Source organism: Mustela putorius, unplaced genomic scaffold (genome assembly GCF_011764305.1).
Source record: "Mustela putorius furo isolate JIRA1106 unplaced genomic scaffold, ASM1176430v1.1 tig00000228_pilon_pilon_pilon, whole genome shotgun sequence".
NCBI lineage: Eukaryota > Metazoa > Chordata > Mammalia > Carnivora > Mustelidae > Mustela > Mustela putorius.
The window spans coordinates 15,387,134-15,412,499 of record NW_025421322.1 but is presented as its reverse complement, the minus strand read 5'-3'; the positions used below and the strand labels follow the sequence as shown (position 1 = coordinate 15,412,499).

Below are 25,366 nucleotides of genomic sequence, written 5' to 3'. Positions count from 1 at the left end.
CTTAATGAGTTTATTTTTATAATCCCTAAAAATGGTTTCCTCCCTTGGGCTAATTTAATAATTGATTATTTGAGAAAAATAGTTATTTTAAGATTAATTATATTTTTACTTAAGCTAATTTTCTTGTTCTAACTGGTTTATGCACATCATCTCATAAAATGTTAATTGTAGAAACATCTCCTGCTCAAATTAAATTATTAATATTTGTCATTTCTAATTTTGATTGCCATTAACAGAATATATTAAATGCAAACAAGTGTAATTGATTTTGCAAACACATCTTACTCCTTAATCCTATAAGGCCATTATTTTTATCATAGTTTCCTCTTTTCTTTGAATCAAAATATATTTTGTGATCATTGCATTGAATTTTTACCTCTTTGTGGTATTGACTTAGAAATGGTTTCCACCTAAATTCCTGAATTCTGGAAACATTGTAGTTTTGTATTACAAAACTTCTCTAGCTGTATCTTGAACTAAGATCATTGATCCTGGTCTCTTGGTTTTTCTCTCAGTTAAACCAGTAATATTTTAGCTTATATAAGAAGCTTTTTATTTTGGGTCAAAGACTTCAAGGTACTTAAGTTCTTGGCACTTTATATTACTTTTTACATATTTTCTTTTCTTTATATTCCTGGAGTATGTATGTAAATCTATTGATCTTAAACATACAGAAACATACTCTCATGGTAACAGAAAAAAATATCCTTTATCTAGAATGCTAAATGACAACTCACTTCCATGGTTAAAACCACTAAATAATGTTAGTTACTATGTCCCTGCCACTATTTTAACCATTATGTATATCTTGTTTTCTTTAACCATTGCAATATTCCTATCAAGTCAGTATTTCTACATCCCATTTAGCAGATGAAGGAATTGAATCAAAGAAATCATTTCAGACATTACCAAAAAGATCAAGAAAGTAGTGGAGCCAAGAGGCAGATAAAGATTGTGTTCTTAATAACTTTGAAATTTTCCTTCTATGCCCACAGAAAGAAAATACAATTTCCTACATTGATTAAGATTATAAAACAGTTCACAATGTATATTCTTTCTCCCTTTTAGCTTCATTTCTTGATGCCTTTCCCAAAAAAACCACTCCCCCTCTTTTCCATAAAAGAAGGAAAACTCGCTTAAAAGTTCATTGAACATGCTGCCTTGTCTGCCAGCGTATCACATTCACCTTACCCCTCATTATTATGAGTTGGTAAAATATATACTTTTTTAGTAAGGTTATGCTTTTTTATTTTTATTACATGGATTGTTATCCATTTCCAATGTCTTTTCTTTTTCAAGTTTTTATCTAAATTCCAATTACCTAACATACAGTGTAATAGTAATTTCAGGTATAGAGTTTAGTGATTCATCACTTCCATAGACACCCAGTGCTCATCACAAGTTCCCTCACCTGTTTAACCATTCACCTCCTCCCTCCTCTCCAGGAACCTTCAGTTTGTTCTTTACTGTTAAAAGTCTGCTTTCTGGGGTATCTGGGTGGTTCAGTTGGTTAAACGGCAAACTTGGTTTCTCAGGGTCCTTGAGATCAAGCTCTAAGTTAGGCTCTGCCCTCAGCTCAGTTTGCTTGTCCCTCTTCCTCTGCTCCTTCCCCTGCTTGTGCTCTCTCTCTCTCTCCCTCATAAAGAACAAATAATTTTTTTAAAGAGTTTGTTTCCTAGTTTGCCACTCCTTTTATTCTTTTTAGTAGAGTTATTCTTTATGAAATAATTATTTTCACAAAGGATGTCCTTCACTTACTGTAATTTTTCTACTACCTGTAATCTTTTAAACCAGTCCCCACTCCTGCTTCCTTAAGAGTTTCTTTAGAGCAAAGTTGTTAATGTCCCTAACCAATCTTTGCATTTCTGGCTTATAACATGATACAGAATACACAATAGGTATATAGTAATTGCTTAAGATATCAGAGTCTATTTAACATGTTATCATTTAACTTAGCATTAAACTGTAGACTAAAATTTGAGTAGTTTCTATTACTGAATATTCAATTAATTATTCCAAGTAATACTATGTTAAATGTTAATTGAGGTAAGAACAAGTAAAGTAAGTAAAAATTTAAGGATCAAGGTAAATGTGAGCTAAATCTGCACCACAACATGTTCCTAAACCACTGTTGCCCATCAGTGACTATTAAGTCAGAATTGTTCTTCTGAAAAAACTTACAATTATCCAAGTTACCTGTTACATAATAGGTATTAAAAAATATCTGTATATTGGATTAATTAATTAATTCAAAATATATTATCAGCAAAAAAGTCTACTTGTTTGCCATTGGAGTTTTTTCTCAAACTAGTAGATGAGCTTATGTTGAATTTACCCTTTGATTGTCACCAACTTCTCTGTTTTTTAAAAAATTATTATCTTATAATAATAAATGTGGAATGCCAAATGACAATTCTAGCGTATTTTAAAAACTCATGGGACACCTGGGTGGCTCAGTAGGTTAAGTATCTTCCTTTGGCTCAGGTCATTATCCCAGGGTCCTGGGATCAAGTCCCATGTCAGGCTCTCTGCTCAGCGGGAAACCTGCTTCTCTCCCTCCTTCTGCCCCTCTGCCCCCACACTTGTACTCTCTCTCTCTCCATCTCTGTCAAATAAATAAATAAAATCTTAAGGAAAAAAAAAAAAAGCCCTCTTATGGGAGTACCTGGGTGGCTCATTCTGTTAAGCAGTGGACTCTTGATTTCCTTCAGGTCATAATCTCAAGGTTTTGGGATTGAGCCCTGGATCAGGCTCCCTTGCTCAGCAAGAAGGCTGCTTAATGATTCTCTCTCTCCCTCTGCCCTTCCCCCATGTTCACCTCTCTCTCTCTCTCTTTCTTCTTAAAAATAAATAATAAATAAATCTTAAAAAACAAAAACAAAAAACAAAACTCATATATAACAAAGATAGCAATAATAGTAATCCTGGAGTACCTCAGTGGTGCAGTTGGCTGAGTGGCTGGCTCTTGGTTTTGGCTCAAGTTATGATCTCAGAGTCAAGGGATTGTGCTCTCTATCAGCTCTGTGCTCAGTGCAAAGTCTGCTTCAGGTTTTTCTCTCTCCCTCTGCCCCTCCCTCAGCTTGCTTGCACTCTCCCTCTCTCTCTAAAATAAATAAATAAATCTTAAAAGAAAGAAATAATTGTTACCTTAAGTCCATTAGTTAGAGGAAAATTTAAAATTGAAGACCTGTAAAATATTTAAAAAATAATATCGTCACTCCTACAGAACACTACCTTTGTGCAAAGACACATGATTCAATTCCTGTTCCTTTCTTACATGTATACAGATGCAATATTTTGGTCATTATTTTCAATAAATTTATAAATAGATTTTTTTTCTATTTAAATTCAATTAGCCAACCTATAGTACATCATTAGTTTTTGATATATAATGTTCAGTGATTCATTAGTTGCATATAACACCCAAGGCTCATTGCATAACGTGCCCTCCTTATTGCCCATCACCGAATACGTAGATTTAGATGTTAAATTTGTGAAGGAGGTTTTCCTTTTACAAAACAATGTTACAGGGAGTCTTAAGTAATTAAGCTTTCTTCTTCTTGCTCTCTGCCTCTCTCAAAGCATCAAAGACTCATTAAAATCATTATGGCATACTGGAAAGTAATATACATATATATATAATCAGAATGATCAGATATAAATGATCTGATTAAGAACATTTGTACTGCAGATTGATTGCCTTGTGAACAGAACCGGAAAGAACACTTTTTGGTTATAAATAAATGGTTATAAATAAAAGCTGGAAATGTGAAGAACTGAGGTTTCAGTATTTTCATTCAGGGTGATTGCCTGCACTAATTTGACAACAGTCATAACTCTTTGCAATTTTTGATGTGGATTTGTCCCTGGACTCATTTCTGTTTGTTTTTGGCTACAACAGCAGATTAATTGATCCAATTTCCATTAAAAAAATTCACCCAGAGCATATCTTTGATTGCCAACACCAAAATTGACACTCATAAAACTGAAAATGACTCAATATTTTGATTGCCTTGGTTAATCAGGAGAGCATACTTTTCAACATTTTTACAAAATTTCTCTTTTTTTTGCTGATTCTTACAAATAACCTATTTATTTTATTACTTATGAAGAAGTGAAAATAATTCTTAAAAAACACCTTACAAATTTTTTTTTTAAAGATTTTATTTATTTATTTGACAGAGAGATTACAAGTAGGCAGAGAGGCAGGCAGAGAGAGAGAGGAGGAAGCAGGCTCGCTGCTGAGCAGAGAGCCCGATGCGGGACTCGATCCCAGGACCCTGAGATCATGACCTGAGCCAAGGCAGCAGCTTAACCCACTGAGCCACCCAGGCGCCCACCTTACAAATTTTTTGAAGCATAGTTGACATACAAGATTATATGAGTTTCAGATGTATAACATAGGGATTCAACATTTTTGTAATTATGAGTAATCACCACAATAAGCCTGGCTGCCTCAAAACTGCCATTAAATGGCAGTTTTTTAAATGTGTTTATCTATTTTAAATTGTTTTTAGAGAGGGAGAGAGAAAGTGATGGTGGGAGGGGCAAAGAATCTTAAGCAGGCTCCACACCCAGCCCAACGCAGGCTCTGTCTCACGACCCCAAGATCGAGACCTGATCCAAAGTCAAGAGTTGAATACTTAACTGACTGAGCCCCCTGGGCACCTTAGAGTTTATTTGTTTATATAAAAATGTAAAATAGGAACTGCAAGATTTTTAGATATTTCTGTTTTATTTTCCTTAATGTACAAAAAATAATTGATTGCACAAAAATGAGAGAGGCCATCAGTGACTTCTTATCTGACTATCTCGTCACCTTACTTTCTTCCCTGGAATAATCATATTCAACAGATTAGCTGGTCCAACTCAGTGTCATCTTCAACAATAGAAGGGAGTATGTTCTTATACCCCCAAGTTCTCTGCTAGTAATTATTTACCTAGTAGATCAGTGATGTTATTATTTATAAAATTAATTCATGTTCATTATAAAAATTCTGTAAATTCAGAAAAATACAAGGAAAGGCATATAAATCACCAATAATCTCATAACCAAGGACTATAGCTTATGCTAATATTTGGCATATTTTCTTTTGCTCATTTTCCTCTGTGATAATATGTATACAAAAATCTTTGACTTACAAAATTGCTATTCTGTAGTTTATAGAGTTTTAAATCACATTTTTATTTTATTTTAAGATTTATTTTGTTTGAGAGAGAGAGGGAGAGAGAGCACATGCATGGTTGCGTGGGGGGGGGGAACAGAGGATGAGTGAGAAAGAAACTCCAGACTCTGCTGAGCACAGAGCCAGGACACTGGGATCACGACCTGAGCCAAAACCAAGAGTCTGACGCTCAACTAATTGTGCCACCCAGGCACCCCGGGCGTTTTATATCACATTTTTAAAGTTAAAACTTTTAAAATATTTTACTATGTCAGTATATATTATGTGTAAGCCTCACTTAAAAATGAGGCTCTCAATATTTTATAGTCATCACTGTACCATAGTTTTATTTGTTCTCCTCCCAGAAAAAGAAATCATCACTTCTGCATATTAATAGTTTTCTGTGTATATGACCCTGAATGGAGTACTTGATAGAAAGAAAAGAAAAATGAATGTGTACAAAATTTGGCCTTCTCAGTAAGAATGACTGCAAGAATGACCTTAGTGGTAAAGAGTAATAAATGTAATATATATTTTTTAAATTTTCCTTTTTTTTTTTTTTTTTTTTTTAATTAACCAGTTAGCCAGTGGGAGAAACCCATAAGGGAATACTAACTCCCCAAACATCAAGATTGTACCAAAGGAAGGTGAAATCTTATTTATAAGATCCTCTTTTCTTCTCTTCTCTTATTTATAAGACATATATGTTTATATCATAAATCACTCTTTTAGGATACTCATTAATACCTGAAACAGGCTTTTGAAATCAGATAAATTTATTGTGTAAGTCCCATTAGTGGGTATTAGATGGGATTAAAACAAAAATAAGTTTCTATCACTTTTAGATCTCAAAATCTAGCTGAGGAAGTGAGACATTAAACCTTAAAATGTTAAAGGTAGATAACAATGGTGACTTACCTTGCCTAGGTCCATAAATTCAAGATTACAAAACCCTCAAGAAATATGAGGCATTATGTATGGTTAGAGACTTAGTTAATTGAACCCTAAGTGTTGGAACTCCAATCCATAGACTTCCCTAACGTCCTCTAGGGCTGCTTCAAATGCATTTCCAAATGACCAGTTTACTCTTCTTCCCTGTCTTCCTTTCTTACCTAATCATAATTCTATCGTTAGTACTTTTATGTCATTTTCTATCCTTAAATATGACCTAATTTGGAATGATTTTTAGCTACTCTGAACATTGTATTATTAGACAGAGAAAGTATCTTCCATTTGCAGAGCTAGACACTAGTATTTATTAAGAAGTTATCAAAGTAGAGATTCATGTTCTTTTTCATACTATTCATTTATCCAATCAACCAATGTTAATTGAATGCTTCCTTAAGATGCTGTGCTCTAAGCTGCCCTTAAGGAGTTTCAATTCTCATAGGGGAAATAAATATTGAACAACTAATTACACAGTTATTTTTTCATTATTCATGTTAAGCACCATGAAGAATGTAGAAAGTGGTGCTAAGAGAGCATTCATCAGAGGGAAATATCAAGGACTAAAGAATGTCTGAAGTATTGTAATTCTTTAGGATTCAGGTTTTAAGATATTTTTCATGAAATGAATATATATGATGATTTTGGAGAGATGACTATTTTCTGCCATAGTTTAAATATGCATTAGATTATCTTCTAATGTGAACCACAAATAATTGAATAAAAAACATTAGATTTTATTGAGGATAAAAAAATTTCTTAATAATAATATATTTTTCAAAATCTTTTGGCAAAAAAACAATTTTTTCAGACTTTAAATCATTTTAGGAAAAAAACTTATATTTAGTATGCTTTTATTCTCTTATGTTGAAAAGTATATTGTTAATGTAAAAATAATGGAAGTGTTTTGAATTCTGGAATTATCTCTTCTTCAGAAATAACTGATTTCAACTGTCACCTAAACATTTCAGGTCTCAATAAACTACATTTTTCTCCTTTGCGATTATAATGTATTTGGAGAACAAATCTTCTTCTTCTTCTTTTTTTTTTTTCTCTGAGAAAAAATCTTACTTAAAAATACATTTAAGGGCTCCTGGGTGGCTCAGTGGGTTGGGCCTCTGCCTTGGGTTCTGGTCATGGTCTCAGGGTCCTGGGATTGAGTCCTGAATCATGCTCTCTGCTCAGTGGGGAGCCTGCCCCCCCACCTACTTGTGATTTCTCTCTCTGTGTGTCAAATAAATAAATAAAATCTTAAAAAAAATACATTTAAAAACTTTTACATGTGGAACACCTGGGTGGCTCAGTCAGTTAAGTGGCTGCCTTCTGCTGAGGTCATGATCCCAACATCCTGGGATCAAGCCCTGCATCCTGCTCCTTGCTCAGCCAGGAGTCTACTCCTCCCTCTTCCTCTGCCTGCCATTCTGCTTACTTGTGCTCTTTATCTCTCTGTCCAATAAATAAATAAAATATTTTTAAAAATTACTGTAATGAGTACCTCACACTATGTCTCATAAATTAAAAGACCATTTTGTATGAAAGAAGAAGGAACCAGGTGATATGGACAAAATAGCAAAAAATTTTTAGTATTTTATTAAGCATATTTTATGAATATAATTTTATATTACTCTCAAAATAAATTATTGTTTTATTCCTTAAGGGATTTTCTTTTTAGGAATTTTTAATTTTTATTTTATAGTAGAAGACATTTATTTTTTATTTTTTACGATTTTTATTTATTTATTTGACAAACAGAGATCAAAAGTAGATAGAGAAGCAGGCAGAGAGAGAGGAAGGGAAGCAAGCTCCCCACTGAGCAGAGAGCCCGATGTGGGGCTCCATCCCAGGACCCTGGGATCATGACCTGATCTGAAGGCACATGCTTTAACCCACTGAGCCACCCACGTGCCCTTAATAGAAGGCATTTAGACTGTGAGTTAGAAAAGACTTTAAGTGTAATCACAACATTATTTAATGGTTGATGCCATGAAAATTCAAAGAACAGTTCTATGGTACGGTTCCAAAGCACATTGCTTTTAACAACCATAGTTAAATCTTATTCACACTTAAATAGTACTCACAGAACAATCCTAATGTCCCCAATGTAAAAATCTAGTTTTAATGACACCACCATTCAATTTTGGTAATTTAATATGCATAATTTAAGCATTCATTATTTAAAAGTTACTTATGCTAATATCTTTACATGTTCTCAGCAATCGGTTTGGACTCCTGTCCTGAACCACAAACTCCTAGCAGTGGAATGAAAATTGGAGACAGATATATGGTTGGTGATGTAGTATCCTTTCAGTGTGATCAAGGATATTCTCTACAGGTAAGGCTATTTTTAAATTATAGTTTGGATTTGCATTGCTTTTTCAGAATATTTTAATGGAGTGATGACTGATAATCCAAAAGTTTTAAAACAATATTGACTTCAAACTGTATACTATAGCCTTAAGCCAAAAGTTATTCAATTTGTCCATAAAACATACTCATGAGAGAAATTACTAGAATAGACTAAATATGCTTTGTTCGCAAGTAACCAGAAATTATTTTTGAATCAAAATTAATCTTTACTTTACAATTTTCTCTCTGTTCAAATAGGATGTACCAACTCTACTCTTGGATCTTTAGGATTTGAAAATAAAAACAAAGTGCTAATTAGAACATTAAATGAAATTACCATGAAAATAAATTTTTGAAGTTAGTGAAAATCAACCAGAAATATATGTTAGAGGGTCTCAAATTTATGGTTCCATAAAAATCTCTCTAAAGAATTGACCTAATGGGCGCCTGGGTGGCTCAGTTGGTTGAGCAACTACCTTTGGCTCAGGTCATGATCCCAGACTTCCAGCATCGAGTCCCGCATCGGGCTCCCAGCTCCTTGGGGAGTCTGCATCTCTCTCTGACCTTCTCCTCACTCATGCTCTCTCTCACTCATTCTCCCTCAAATAAATAAATAAATAAAATCTTAAAAAAAAAAAGAATTGACCTATTAAGTAACTGAGAAAAAACAAAAAAAGAGGCAGCGACTATTTCATGTTTAATAAATAGGTTCCTTAGAGAAAGTAAAATTAAAAATTGATGATTTATAGTCTTTAACATTTCATTATAAATTACTAGTCTCAGAAGTACAATCCGATATTTCTGGACTTTATATTTCAGTTTAAAATTTAATATATCTTAATTTACTCATTTTAATATTTTATGAAGTATTTTTAAATTATTCTTTACCGTATTTTACCTTGAATATTATTGAAATTTATTATAAATATTTATATATATGGTCATTTCACTCACATAATCATTGAAATATCCCAGTAGAATATGTTTCAGTGGAAAAATGTTAAGTTTAAAAAGCATAATTCTGATGTGATTAGGAGTCTTAGTTTTTCTACCAGGACCATGTCACTTTTTACATTTTATCACAAGGTATATAATTAACTTTATTATTTCAAGTTATACTAAGAATTCTAGCCAAAGTTTAAAAATATGAAAAATGATAATATATATTTTATTTTTATAATGACCATTCACTGTGTTATGTTTAATTTAGTCTTTTTAAAATGTGTACTGAACTGCATCTTTTTTATGTAGGGTCATTCTCACATCACATGTATGCCTGGACCTGTAAGAAGATGGAATTATCCAATCCCAATTTGTTTGGGTAAGTTGAAGAACTGTAAATCACTGATAAGCTTTGTCAAATTTTAAAGATATACCCTATGTTTAATGTTGCTGAAATATATAGTTTGCCTTTTGTCAGGTTTTATGGAAATGATATTTTTAGAAATATTTTATTTATTTATTTGACAGAGATCACAAGTAGGCAGAGAGGCAGGCAGAGAGAGAGGAGGAAGCAGGCTCCCCATGGAGCAGAAAGCCTGATGTGGGGCTCCATCCCAGGACCCTGGGATCATGACCTGAGCTGAAGGCAGAGGCTTTAACCCACTGTGCCACCCAGGCGCCACTGGAAATGATATTTTGAGATAAATATTTCACATCTTTTTTTTTATTTTAAATTTTTACAATTTTTTTTTAAACCTCAAACTACAATATCAATGGATGACTTTAGAAATTGAGAAAAGGTACTATGTTTTTCAATCTTTGGAAACTTTTCTCTGTATTATATGATAGAAATATCCATAGATCAGGAAAATAAGTAAGTATCCCATTGCTTCCTATTGACCCAAAATAGATAAGGAATCTGGAGTCTACCAAAGAGAGCATGACATCACATGAAATGTCTTCACTGTTGACAGCCAGTTGAGATATGGAATATATAAAAATAACACTTGGATCTTACAAAGTGTGGGATCCAGTTTTTGCCTTAACTTCATCCTGCATCCAGTTATTTCTAGCCACTTTTTCATTTTCTTTTTCTCTTCCTCAGTTCTGGTATCAGTGTGCAACTGTAATATCCTGGGATCTATAGAGTATGAAAAAGAAATGTGATATATAATCCCTATTTTTAAAACATTCATTTACCATTTAGAGTGATACAAATAAAAGACATGAATTAATAAAGAAACTCAGTGTCAAGTTATATAATTCGCTGCATCATAGATCTTCAGAAAGATAAGATGGTATTAACCCAAGTCATTGGGAAATAGCCCATAAAATTTACTGTTTTAGATGATAATGTAATTAAGATCAATAGATGAGGAAGATAGCCTTTTCTGAGTAGGAAAAAGGTAAAAAGCAAGAGTTGGTGTGATTTATATGACTTAACCTCTGTATTATATTAGTTTGCTTGAGCTGCTATAAGAATACAATAGGCGAGTGGGTTAGACAACAGAAATTTATTTCCTTACAATGTTAGAAGCTAGAAATCCAAGATCAAGATGCTGGAAGGGTTGTTTTCTTGTGTGGTCTCTCTCCTTGGCTTGTAGATGGACATCATCTCCCTGCATCTTCATATGGTCTTTTCCCTGTGTGCAAATGCCTCTGGTGTCTTTTCTTATGAGGACCACAGGTACTGTTAGATTAAGGCTCCACCCTTATAATTTCCCATAACCTCAGTTACCTCCTTAGAGGCCCTAATTCCAAGCACAACCAGATTGTGAGTTAGGGCTTTCATGTATGAATATAGTGGGAAGGTGGTTTAATCTGTATTGCTTACATGCATCCTATTCTTGAGTCCATTAGAAAATAATGTTTAGGATTAAGGATGCTTTTAAGTGGCAAAAGATATTGAAAGCATTCAGAATTTAGATTGGATGATATTTTTTAGATATGACCAAAGTTTACAATATATAGTTAAGTATGAAAGGCTTAAAATGACTCACAGTATGAGCCTATTTTCATTACATGCATCCCTGTATAAATACACACAATATATTTTTCTGCAGAAAAAGAAATACAAAATTTAATAGGTTATCTATGGGTAGTAAAATTAGAGGACATTTTCATTTTTCAGTCACTTTTATGCATTTTATAGATTTTTTCCAATAAACTTGTACTGTATTTGATAAACAAAATACTTGAAGTGATATCATGGCCATATTTTAAAGAGAAACTGAAGCATAAGGCTGATTCAGATAATGTCTTAAAGCTCTAGATATCAGGTAAAAAGATTGTACAGCCTTGTGGACTGGAAAATAAACAATCTTCCAGATATTCTGATGGATGGAAAGAAAAGTCACTTGAGATTTTTAGGTAATAGAGACAAATCAGAAAGAACAATCAAAGATGATCTTATCTTAGAGGACTATGGTTGTGTTTACCTTGGAGGCTATAGTTGTGTCCTTAATAAGAGTGTAATGGGGCAAAATAGAATCTAGTACAGAGTCACTGGTAGAACACACAAAATTGTCATTAAAGACCCAGGAGTGTGTGAAATCACAGAGATATAGGGAAAACAAGCATGAATGCAGAGCTGAAGGCAGATACATTTTGGGGTTTCTTTTTTTTTTTTTAAATTTTTTATTTTTTATAAACATATATTTTTATCCCCAGGGGTACAGGTCTGTGAATCACCAGCAACATGGGGTTTCTTTTTTATGTGTTTCATGACTTGTCATTCTTTCTTTCTCCTTCATGATTTCTTCTTCATTTTATTTCCTTCTTTCTCCTCTGATTTTGGTATTTAAACTCTAGAAAGGTGAGCAATGCTGAGTACAGGATTTTCAGGTCATATCTGAAGAGAAAGAAAGTAGCAGAATTGGAAGAACAATGAGCAGGTGAAAGACGAGATTTTGAAGGCAAGAGGGAAGATAGTCCTTGTGCTCTTTTACCCCAAGTTCTGGATAAAGCGAAACAAACCTACAATGCAGTCTTGTCAGAGATTGTAAAATATTTTTGAATGGCCAAAATATTTTCTCTGTCCCTCATTAATTATCAGACTCTGTGATGAATATATATGAACGATCAAATTTTAGAAAAAGGAATTTTTGAATCTTAATTGCACCTGTACGTTGACAATTACTTTGGTTTGAGGATAGATGAGCTGAGATTTCAGAAAGATGAAAAAATGCACAGGTGTATCTTTAGATATCAATGTAAAGAAAGGTTTATGTGACTATTGCTTTATTATATATATATATATACATATATATACACACACATATAGATATAGATTCACATACAATGGTAAGATGATATAATTTATTCAGTTCACATAGTTAAAATAGCTATCAAACAGGTTACTAATATACAGGACATTGATGATATTTTTACTGAATTTGCTTTTATGATATACAATCTGAGGTTTGAGTATCTTTTATTATTCTTCACAACAAATAAATGAATGTAACTGCAGGTATGTGTTATATACAGGTAGTTTTCAAACTTAATGCACAACCATGACATTTTATTCTTTTTTTTTTTACAAGTTTTTTTTTTTTTAAGATTTCATTTATTTATTTGACAGAGCGATAACAAGTAGGCAGAGAGGCAGGCAGAGAGAGAGGAGGAAACGGGCTCCCTGCAAAGCAGAGAGCCCTATGTGGGACTTGATCTCAGGACCCTGGGATCATGACCTGAGCCGGAGGCGGAGGCTTTAACACACTGAACCACCCAGGCACCCCTATGACATTTTGTTCTTAATCCCACAATTAACAAATGTGTAGTTTAGTCCTTATATGATGAAATAATAAAAATGTACTTTTTTTAAAAGATTTTATTTATTTATGTATTTTTTTATTAAATTTTTTATTTTTTATAAACATATATTTTTATCCCCAGGAGTACAGGTCTGTGAATCACCAGGTTTACATACTTCACAGCACTCACCAAAGCACATACCCTCCCCAATGTACTTTTAGAGGAAAGAATTAGTTTCTCAAATGCAATGACTCTTTTAATACATGTTAAATAGTTATATGTAATCATGAGCTTGGCTAATTATCTATTCTTATAATTTTTGCTAATTTATAAATAGCAAATCAATATAGTAGATATTCCAGAACAAGCACATTTAAAAATTATGTCGAATTTCTCAAACTGGCGTGCATCTTGTTTTTTCTTTCTCTAGGCTTGGTCTAAATTTTTTAGGATAAAGGACAGCCATATCCCATGTGTGTTATGTGAATCCATGACATATGACTGATAGAAACCAATCTCTTTCTTAAAACTTTTTAACCTTCTCACAAAAAAAAAAAAAAAAGGAGGGAAGGCTGGGAAAAAGTGTTCCCTTATGAATACAGTATTTAGAATGGATATTATTGGCTTGATTTTTTTTTTTTTCTAAATTGTGTCATCTTTGGAACGAATGAAAACATTCCTGGAGGTACTCACAGATAAGAAATAAACTGCCTGCTATGGAACAGGACATATGCTCCTTGTTTGATTGTATTCACTGCACATAAGCTATTTCTTGCTGGGCAATAATTGATTTAGCTTGCATTTATTGCTGAGGAAGGAAGTATATTGTCTTTTTAAGCTATTTTAGAAAATGCATTGTCAATTGATTATATTTGATTACCAGTGTATGGTATGAATGAGAGTTGACAATATTAAAATTTATGTCAAACAGTTTTAACTCAGACTTAAGACTTGAAATGATTTCAATTTGTTTTTAATACAGTAGAGTATTCCATTACTCTGGCTTACATGGGATCTCTCCTTTTGTAGCTCAGTGTGGTGGTGCAATGTCAGATTTCAGCGGTGTGATCCTCAGCCCCGGGTTTCCTGGAAACTACCCTAGCAGCTTAGATTGCACATGGACAATAAAGCTGCCCATAGGTTTCGGTATGTATAGTAAAAACATGTGAGAAAGATTTCTGTATCCTGAATGTATCCTTATAAAGAAATATCAAGGTCTAGTAAAAACTCACAAATTATAGTTTACTTTGGGATTGCCTATAGTTATATAAATTGAGGAGTGAAATTTAAATTGCCTGAGTCAAATTTGGTTGCTGAAATCAAATATCTTTCACTTGAAGTACTAGGATAATTAAAGAGATATGGGCCTTTTCTAACTTCATAGTTAGATGGCAGGTAGACAGGTAACTTTCTGATATTTTTCAGTTGATTTGTATGGATTTATTCTGATTTCGATGTATGTGGCAATAGTAAATTCAATGTGATTTTGTGTATATTCCTTTTTATAACTCTCTTCTTGTTATTATAACCAAGTGGTGTGTGTGTGTGTGTGTGTGTGTGTGTATAAAATAGTTTCTAGTAATTTATCAAATTTATCTAATATTAATTCCAAATAAATAAGATTTTACATTTAAAAGTAGTACAAATTTGTAATGATGGGTTTAAATACCTATGTAGATGTAATGCTTTCTAATTTTAATAATATAATTATCAGTTTTGGGTATATTGCATTATATATATAACATTTCATGGATTCTTTCTCACTCTTCTATCACTAATATATTCTCTTGCAGCTTCATATCCTTTGGGTTTGTATATGCATAACTAGAAGTGCTAGATGGAAGAAAGTCTTATTTATTAAATCACTGAAGATGAGGATGAATAGATTCCCTGAACCACACAAAACCTGGTGGATTTAGAGCAATTAAGAAATTATGTACTATCTCACTTATTGAGGACTGAATTCAGCACCTTATTACCTAAAACCATCTATGAATTAAGCTTATATTTAAATAAATATGAATTAAAATTCATACTTAAATATTTTACATAAATTCACAGAAAACTAGTTTTGACATTTCCTTCTGAGTGCATGTTATACTCCAAGTACTATGCTAAGTGGGAATAAAATGCATAGTGAAACAGACTTTGTATCTTTCCCCAGATAAGTTATAGTCATGATGAGGCAACAGGTTGTCAAATATGCTATTCAATAAACTAGAATAGATTACAGGACTATAGTTAGTACAGACATCCAGGAAATGGATGCCTTATCCAGGAAATGCAGAAAAGTCTTGCTAGAGGAAGTAATTCCTAAATTGTGATTTTGTAGATAAGTAAAAGCCCAACAAAGAGGGTCCAACTGTGGGGAACTGAAAAGAAATTATTGGTAAACAGAGTGACACATGGAAAGATGAAGATGAAAACTGAAGAAATTCAACCAACCTGAATGCAGTTTGGCTGGAGGTTTTGGGAAAACAGGAAGCCACAGAAAGATGTTGGAGGACTTTCTAATGAGGATTATCCTGGTTACTACATAATTGTGCTTACTTTGAAGTTATAGTCAAATTCTATGTCCATTCACTGAATAACAATACTGATATAAATGAGTAAGAGATTTGAACTTGTGTGGTTATTCTTATGTGTCTTTTACCAGCCACTTAAGAGGGCTCATCCCATGTTGCTTATGGAGCTAGCTGAATTATTTTATTTTATATTTTTAAAGGTTTTATTTACTTATTTGTCAGAGAGAGACAGAGCACAAGCAAAGGGGAGGCAGGTAGAGGGAGAAGAAGCAGGATCCCTGCTGAGCAAAGGGCCAGACACAGGACTCAATCATAGGACCCTGGGATCAAGCCTGAGCAAAAGGCAGAAGCTTAATTGAGCCACCAGGCATCCTCAATTGAATTATTTTAAAATAAATTATTAAACATATTTTCAGTAGAGTCATCATATCATTTTCAAGTTACCTCTCGTTAATACTTCCTTGATTTTAGAAAAACTGATTTCATTAAAATTAGAAATAATACACATCTCTATTTTAAAAATGAAAACATAAGAGACAATTTCTGATTTGATTACATTTAAGTAATACCATTGTTCTCTGAGTTTTGGTTGAATCAAAAATTAGTTCTACTCTATTTCAAAAAAATAGTTTGTAATTTTTGAAAAGAATATTGAATACATATCAAAAATTAAAGAAGTATTCTCTTGTGTCTGTAAGACATTTATTGACAAGATAATTTGTGAAAAGGAGGCTTGGGAAATTTTTGGAAAGAAATATGCAATTCTTGGAGCCTCCCATATTAGGATAGCTTGTTCAAATTTCTAAGAAACTTGTATAATTTTACAGAAACCTGATTAATATTTTAAATCCTATTCCCAGTGTTTCCCAAATGTATTTGCCCATGGAAATCTTTTCGCATGTAACAAAAAGTTTTTGTAGAACTCTTTTTCCAGTAACAAAATGTGACTTTAGTTGAGAACTCCATTGTCGTTATCAAAAGCAAGAGTCCAAGAGCCAAGAGTGCCTGAGTTTGAATTTCAGGTCTTTTAGGTCATTGTATAATCTAGTGTATTACTTAGCTTCTCTGTGCCTTGGTTTCTTTATTTTCATGAGTAACTGTGAACATTAAATAAATAACGTGTATAAACACTTAAAGTGTCTAGCAAACAATAAATGCCAGATTTTATTTTTAACAATTTGGAGAATGATAGGTGGAAAAAATCCCCTTAAGTCACTAAAGTTGAATATTAATTAGGTAAGCATACCTCAACGAGGCTCTCGTTTTATATTTCCCATTCTAGAAACATTTCACTATCTCATATTTTAGTTATATTTATATAAATTTTGAGACTATATTGCAATATTATAGCATATAACAATGATCACTAGATTTTCCTGGAATAATTATATAAAAATTAGCATTATCTTCTTATAAACTAGTAAAAGAACACATTTATAAATTATATGCCTCTAATGCTATATTGGGGAAGTTAATGTATCCCCAATAGAGGAATGGCTAATTTCTAATGGAATTGTATTATATTAGTAAATGAAAACTTTGCAATCATATTTTGGCCTCAAATTGGACAAATACACCAAATGTTTTTTTTACCTCTAAAAATTGTTTAATCTAATTTTAAATGGTATCAAAGAGCAAGAAAGCCACCTTTTTGGTTAGTTTTATTATGGTGACATTATAGCAAAATGAGATTCCCCTATGACAACTAGTGGGCATTTGAGAGCAGTATTCTATTACTTTGAACCATGACAAAGCTAGTTTCCTGGCAAAGGGCAAACCCATGGCCCAGACCTTGAGAATATGCCTCGTGACCTACATGGAAACATATATATCTACATTAATGGGATTGTGTGTATAAATGCATGCATATTCAATTGGATAAATCAATAAAGTAGTATTGTTTGCTTTTCTTCTTTAGGTGTACATCTCCAGTTTGTCAATTTTTCTACAGAAACCATACATGATTATTTGGAAGTAAGAAGTGGATCCTCAGAAACAAGTACTGTTATTGGCCGGCTTAGTGGTCCTCAAATACCATCTTCCCTGTTTAGTACGACTCATGAAACCAGTTTGTATTTTCACAGTGACTATTCACAAAACAAACAAGGGTTCCACATTGTATACCAAGGTGAGAGGTTTAACAAAAAGTGGAAGCTCATTTCGCTCCAAATCAGCTATTAGCAATTTAACTAACTCTAAGTATTTTCTATATTGTGTTTTAGAAAGCCTAAACCAAAGGCAAGGCTAAATTAGGAAGATTTTTTTTTTTTTAATAATGCAATTTTCAGGCAACTGTATTGGGAAGATGATGTCTTTCTGAGGCCTTGGAAAATTCTAACCATGAAAAAACGATTGAATTAGTATTAATACACAATTAAATTAAGCAAGCCAATGCAAGGCAAACTGGATATCAAAGATTTATCTTTGTTTTTCTATTAAAATAAGTGTATTGAAAATATCTTGCAGTACTCATATATTCTGTGTAAAATTTTCTTTTGCTTTATAATGATAGAATAATATGACATTCTTTCATTCTATTCTATTTCCATGAGAATATAAAATAAATACTTTGACAAGACTTTTATCTCTTTTATTTTAATTTTTTTTAAGATTTTTAAAATTATTTGACAGACAGAGATCACAAGTAGGCAGAGAGGCAGGCAGAGAGAGAGGAAGGGAAGCAGGCTCCCTGCCAAGCAGAAAGCCCAATGTAGGGCTTGATCCCAGGACCCCAGGATCATGACCCGAGCTGAAGGCAGAGACTTTAACCCACTGAGCCTCCCGGGCATCCGGATTTTTATCTCTTTTGAATAGACTCTGACTCTCCAGATTCAATCTCAAGTAGATTAGAGCTCCACTCCATTTCTTCATTTGCATAGTATAGTTAATGATAGTACCTCCCAGATTGTTTTTAACTTTATATGATGAAATTAATGTAAAATATATGACATGAAGTATACTATTATTAGATATTCAGAGCATTTTAGGTATTTTTATGATTATATTATTTCAGATTTTAAAAGTCTAGGACTTTTAAACTTTTAAGACTAAAATTAAACATTTAAAGTTATGATGATTTTTTAATGCAATGTAGTTCCAATGACTGCAACTTTTAATCAAATAACATTTAATTGCATCTCGGCCATAATTACCAAAAGATTTTATGAGTATGTGATACTTTTGAATGTGAGCTACACAAGAACAGGCATCTTTGTCTTATGTGTCAATATATTTCAAGGGCTACAAAGTAAGAACACAATAAATATTTGCTGAATAAAAGCATATACCCAGAAGGAAATTTAAGAGTAGCTAAAATAGACATCATAAATTCCAACTACATGGGTCTAAAATAATTATAATTTGCATTATGCTTGAATACATTACTTAAGAACACAATATCACACATCATCATTTACATAAAATAGAAGTAATTTCTGCCACCTCTCAGTACGGAATCAACCATGTTCCCAAGGAATTTAATTATTTCAAAAACAATTGGGCAATGGATTAAGTTTCTTATTTGCTGCCAGAAGACTTGGAGCTATATTTGTAGTCCTTCTCTAGCAGGTGTTCATGGCCTATGCCAAGCACCTTGTTATTTACTTTAAACCAGGCTTCATCTTTTTATCCTTCCCTCTTTTTCCTTCTGCCTCTCAAAATAATACTCTTATTTGAATGATGTATAACTAGAATTTGAATTTTACTAACTGCCATTTCAGCCAATGTGCCCTAAAAAAAGATTCATTATTTATATAACAAATACATAAAAAATACAGGATTTTTATTGTTATTGAAATATTAATATTGTTGATATTATAGACATGTGTTACATCATTATAGCTCACTAGATATTATTTGTGAATTATATTTCATTTTAAAATTATCTATACTTTTACACATTTATATTATTGAGCTAATGGCATTTTTGAGAAATAAGTTAATTTATACAGATTCAAAGAATCATTACTTTTAGAAGTTTTTGTGATCAGATTTTAAGAGCTTTCTGAATTTTGGAAAAATGTATATTATACAATCAAGTGTAACCTTAAACTGGAAAACTTCCTTCCAAAATTAATGTTATTGCTGGCAGTCAGTTAAGTTCTGTATTGTATATGATATGGGGTGAGGACTTTTTCCTGAATATTTAAAATCTATTTCCTCTATACTAAAATCTATACCACCAAGACCTTCATTGCCTGCAGTTGAAGTAGCTGCTGTTTCCCAAAGTCAAGCCTAAAGAATTCTGTCCAAGTCCTACAAATAAACCAAATATAATTTAAAAAAAAATCTATTTCCTCTATTTCCTTATTAAACTAAAATACATAGGAGGGTAAAATGTTACAGAGTTCATTGCAGGATCATACATTTGTCTAGGTCTATCCTATTCAAAATTATCTAATTAACTAAACTTATTGTGATTGTCATTTCACAATATATAGAAGTTAAATCATCATGTTGGAGACTTTAAACTCATGCAGCACTGTATGTTGATTGCATCTCAATAAAACTGGATAAAATCTGTTAAATGTGAATAAAACTTTGAAAGGGTTTGTTTAATAGAATGATATACTCTAACTCCTAAAAATCAAATGATACACATTTGTCTTAAATTGGAATGATGCCTTTGGTTTTGATTTTTTTTGTATGTGTGGAATATTAATTCAAATAAAAAAGATAGACTAAGGAAAAAAAGCACTTAGTATCTTAAGGAAATTGTTAATTCTGAAATGTCTAGCTTAAAAATTTGAGATATATATTTATATTTTTAAAAGATTTTATTTATTTATTTGACAGAGATTACAAGTAAGTGGAGAGGCAGGTAGAGAGAGAGGGGGGACGCAGGGTCCCTGCTGAGCAGAGAGCCCGATGCGGGGCTCGATCCCAGGACCCTGGGATCATGACCTGAGCCGAAGGCGGAGGCTTTAACCCACTGAGCCACCCAGGCGCCCCTTGAGTTACATTTTAATAAACAATTTAAGGTTACTGATTCAACTGCAAATGCAATCTTTTGATTCGGGAAATTTAGAACTTAGTGGTTAATGGAAAATAGACTCTGATTGTCGGTAATTTAAATATTATTAATAATTATACAATTTTACTATTCTTGAAAACAAAGTCCCAAATATTAATCATATTGGCATGAGCATATGAATAATTATACTGTTTATAACTTCAAAATTTATTCGGCAATATTCATTAAGTACCTACTATTTGAATGGACAAGGCCTTTAGTTCACAGTGATAAACCAAACAGGAGCTTTGATTTCACACAGAACAAGAGGGATATGAACAAATAAGCACATAGTTATACTACTATGCTAAAAATATCTTGATAACTGAAGTACAAAATTTGTATTAGAAGAAAACTTATTTCCTATTACTTCATATTTATTAAATAATTTATTTGGAGAAACCCAACAGAGGGATACTATAGTTTTTTGTTTTAGTTTTTGGTGTTTTTTTTTTTTTGAGGAAAAAATAGTAAAAAACAAATTTAAAAAGACTCAGAATTAGGCTTATGTATATGCTTATTTTATTCTGCATACAGGCAATATAACCAGGAAGCAACTGCATTCTACGTAAAGGAATCAAAATGTATCAGATTAAAATTGTGGCTTTGAGAGTAGTTTACATTTTCATCAAAACTTATAATTTAGATAGATTGCATAAGAAATTGGATGCATTTTTATGAATTGTACTAACATTTTAAATATGAAAATTATAGACAAGAAGAAATTCATATCACACTGCCACTGACATCACTTATTATAAACCTGAATTACTATTTATAACCAAAGCAGCACTGCATCTATTTTGCAAGTTGCAAATAGTACCCATCTGTGGTCTTTCTGATATTCAGAAAGGAAATACGTCTTTCTCTTTCCCTTTCCAGCCTATCAGTTGCAAAGCTGTCCTGATCCACGCCCATTTCGAAATGGTTTTGTAATTGGCAATGATTTTACAGTGGGTCAAACCATTTCGTTTGAATGTTTCCCTGGATACACACTAATTGGAAATTCAGCTCTCACTTGCCTTCACGGAGTGAGTCGTAATTGGAATCATCCACTTCCAAGGTGTGAAGGTATGCTTCTAATTTGAAGCTATGTTTTAGTTGATATCATCTGTGTTTAATAATTTTGGTCTTGGCACTCTTTTTTGTCATCTTCTTCAAATAGCATGCTAAATATACAGTCTTCTTTTCAGTTGAGAATTATAGTTAGTACCCATATCAAAATCCTTAAGGTTCCAAAATGAATAATTGATTTTATCATTATTGGCAGGATTTCCAACCTTCTCCATTGGAAGTAAGACTACAGTTCATTAACACTTTAGAGCTTCTCCTGTGTGTGTGTGTGTGTGTGTCTGGGTGGGTGCATGGGATTGTGTTTAATAATCATTCTTATGTAAGCCACTAATGCAGGTATTGCTACTGAATTTGGACTCATTTTCTCTAAAAATCCTTTTAAATTAAAAGAACTTAAATCTTTTATAAGGCTTTATATGTATACATGATATAAAGTAGAAGTTGAACAGTGTATGTATTGATAAAGTATTTGAGAAAAAGGAAGAAAATCTAATTTACTAATCTATGAATAAATAATAATAACTATGTAATATACCACATATTGAAAAATAAATAAAAGCAGACTACATATTGTTCATGGTTGCCAACGTAATTTTATATATCTTAACTGAGGTAAGAACATAATATAAATGTATTTAATGCTGCTAAGTGTTATGAAATGTTTGCTCTTTTCCTCTATGATCAGTTTATTGTCATTTTATTTTAATAATTTTTTTGTATTATTTCTGTAGCTCTTTGTGGAGGAAATATAACTGCAATGAATGGCACCATTTATTCTCCTGGCTATCCTGATGAATATCCTAACTTTCAAGACTGTTTTTGGCTTGTGAGAGTACCCCCTGGGAATGGAATCTACATCAATTTTACTGTCCTTCAAACAGAACCAATCTATGATTTCATTACTGTATGGTAAGCCAGGACCATTGTTATTGATTGATTCAACTATATATAACAGTGAAACTAGGGAGGAATGAAAATATATCACAGTCCTTTACAAATTGTCATCCTGTCTGATATTTGAATTGGTGTGAGTAACTGAGGGTGACAATATGTGTTTTGTAGAACGAGACAAACAAGAGAAACAGGTTTTGACTCATTTGCCCATGAAGCGGCTACACAGAACAAAAGGTTTTGTGGGTTAAAAAAGATGTTAAATTTATTATTAATGTGCAAAGTTCTCTATTTAGAAAACCAGTGATATTTAAGGACCTAAGTTCAAATCATAATAATTTAATATGATTGAATTTCTGTCATTATAATTTGTTATAAAATATATTTGCATTATAATTATCCTGTTAATGAAACATTTTTATTTAAAAGCGTATTATAAAGAAAATCTCTGAATTAATTATTGACAGCTGGTTACCTGAACTACTGGATGAGTTCCAAGAGTCCTTCAAAATTTAACCATCTCTGATTTTCAAGATTGTTTTGAAGAAACTAAAAGGAGGGCAAATTCAAGCATTTGGGACCTTATGGGTTGTGTTCAAAACACCAGGGGCAATGGAACTGATTATAACAAATATGCGTGCCTTTCATTACCCACCCAAAAAACATAATGTTCCAGTATGATTTGGCCCTAATCATTGGTTATTTCATCTATTGCCTCTTTGCCATTTCATATGTAATACTTTCTTTAAACCTTGTGCAAAACTCTCTTAAAAAAAAAAAAAAAAAACAATCTCAATATCTCTTTCTCCCCTCCCTGCTCTGTCTCTCTCTAATAGGGATGGACCAGACCAAAACTCACCTCAGATTGGACAATTCAGTGGCAATACAGCTTTGGAATCAGTCTATAGCACTTCAAATCAGATTCTAATCAAATTTCACAGTGATTTCACAACAAGTGGCTTTTTTGTGCTCAGTTACCACGGTTAGTATTATCTAAGAGTTTCTATTTTATTTGGCACTATTTCAATTTAAAATTGTCCTGGAAAAATTGAGTGTAATATATATTTTACCAATGATTGAAGAGGTATTAAAATTTGACACTTTTAAAAAATCATTTCAAACACATTTACTTGCAAAGAATGACCTCTTTTAAGCGTTTAGGGACATTAAAATGTGAGCAAATGGAAATAGGAAATAAATCAGTCAGTAATTACTCAGTAGAAAATAATCATTTTTGTGCAGAAACCAATAAAAGAGAACCAGCTGTTCATATTTTATTGCATGTAATTTTGAGACATCAATAGATTTTTCATACAAAATGTTTAATCTATTCAACCTACTGTGAGTCTTTCTAAAAATAGCATCCAATATCTTTATGCTTTAGATCATATTACTCATTCATTTATACTCTTATTTCAAAACTGTATCTATTCTAGAATTTTACACTTTTAAGTGACTATTCCAGATCATTAAGTTCATAGCTTTTACTCCTGTGAAATAATTTACGAGGAGTTTCAATTTTAATTCTTTTTATAGAATTATTCTGGGTCCTCTCTTCATAACATTAACCTTTTCAAAGAATATCCAGATGGTGCACAGAGCTTTTTAAAAAAATCTCCCCTTATCTCAAATTGATTGTATTCTGTTATAAATAAGAAAATGTTTATTCCTAATGATACATCCTTTCTTATAAGACTTTTTTTTTTTTTAAGGTTTTATTTATTTATCAGAGAGAGGGGGGGGAGAGAGCAAGCACAAGCAGGCAGAATGGTAGGCAGAGGCAGAGGGAGAAGCAGGCTCCCCGCTGAGCAAGGAACCTGATGTGGGACTCGATCCCAGGACGCTGGGATCATGACCTGAGCCGAAGGCAGCTGCTTAACCAACTGAGCCACCCAGGCGTCCCTCTTATAAGACTTTTCAAAGGAGAAATATTGCCAGAGAAAAAGATGTGTGTGTGTGTGTTCATATAGAAAATAGAAGGATGACAGAATGTCATACACAAAATATGAAGTGGATTTATGTAGATATTTATGTGAATGTATATATGTATATATTTTTTCTCATTCTAAAATATAGTTCACCTTACTTTTATAACGATTTTTGGGCCACTTATAATACAATGGAATTAGCTTAGAAAGGGAGATCCACTACTTATTTAGCACTTTGTTTTCCCGTTGACCTTGGACAAGTTACTCTTTGGCTTCCGCTTTCCTCAGTTGTAAAACAACATGGTGGGATTGCTGGCAGCCTTTATGAGAGACAATAGAGAAATCACTCCAATTACAGCAACACATTAGGTTGAACCACATGAAATAATTGGTTAAAAAATGCTGAGTATTGACAGTTTTGTAGAGCTCAACCCAATAAGTGTTGTCATTATTACTATTATCAGCATTACATTGCAGAGATTAGGAGAACTGGAGGCAATGGATAAAATACAGTTACCATAATGCCCAACAGTAATGTTCCTTTCCTGACCTTGTCTTATCTGATGTTTTAGGTTTTCTAATAGAGGGCTGATCTTTATTTATGTTTATAATTGAAATTTCACAAAAAGGCACAATTGCCAGAGCCAAGAAAACCATAATATTTGAATCAACATCCCTGGGAATTTTACCTAAACCTTAAATAACCTTGGAATTTGAGGATATATCTAGGGCTCACGTTAAAAATTGACAGATGTCTTATATTCCGCCAACCTTAGTAGGATA

The 25,366-nt window shown here is 32.5% G+C and overlaps 1 protein-coding gene across 1 annotated transcript in view; it reads left to right on the top strand.

Annotated features, from left to right (window-relative positions):
- The window catches only part of CSMD3 (CUB and Sushi multiple domains 3), a 1,237,422-nt gene that overhangs the window by 1,109,531 nt on the left and 102,525 nt on the right, over positions 1-25,366 (top strand). Inside the window, exons 39-45 of the mRNA XM_004743466.3 lie at positions 8,324-8,442; positions 9,708-9,777; positions 14,184-14,300; positions 17,598-17,807; positions 21,573-21,761; positions 22,496-22,673; positions 23,492-23,637. Coding sequence (XP_004743523.2) covers positions 8,324-8,442; positions 9,708-9,777; positions 14,184-14,300; positions 17,598-17,807; positions 21,573-21,761; positions 22,496-22,673; positions 23,492-23,637 — 1,029 coding nt within the window. The remainder of the gene's footprint in view (positions 1-8,323; positions 8,443-9,707; positions 9,778-14,183; positions 14,301-17,597; positions 17,808-21,572; positions 21,762-22,495; positions 22,674-23,491; positions 23,638-25,366) is intronic.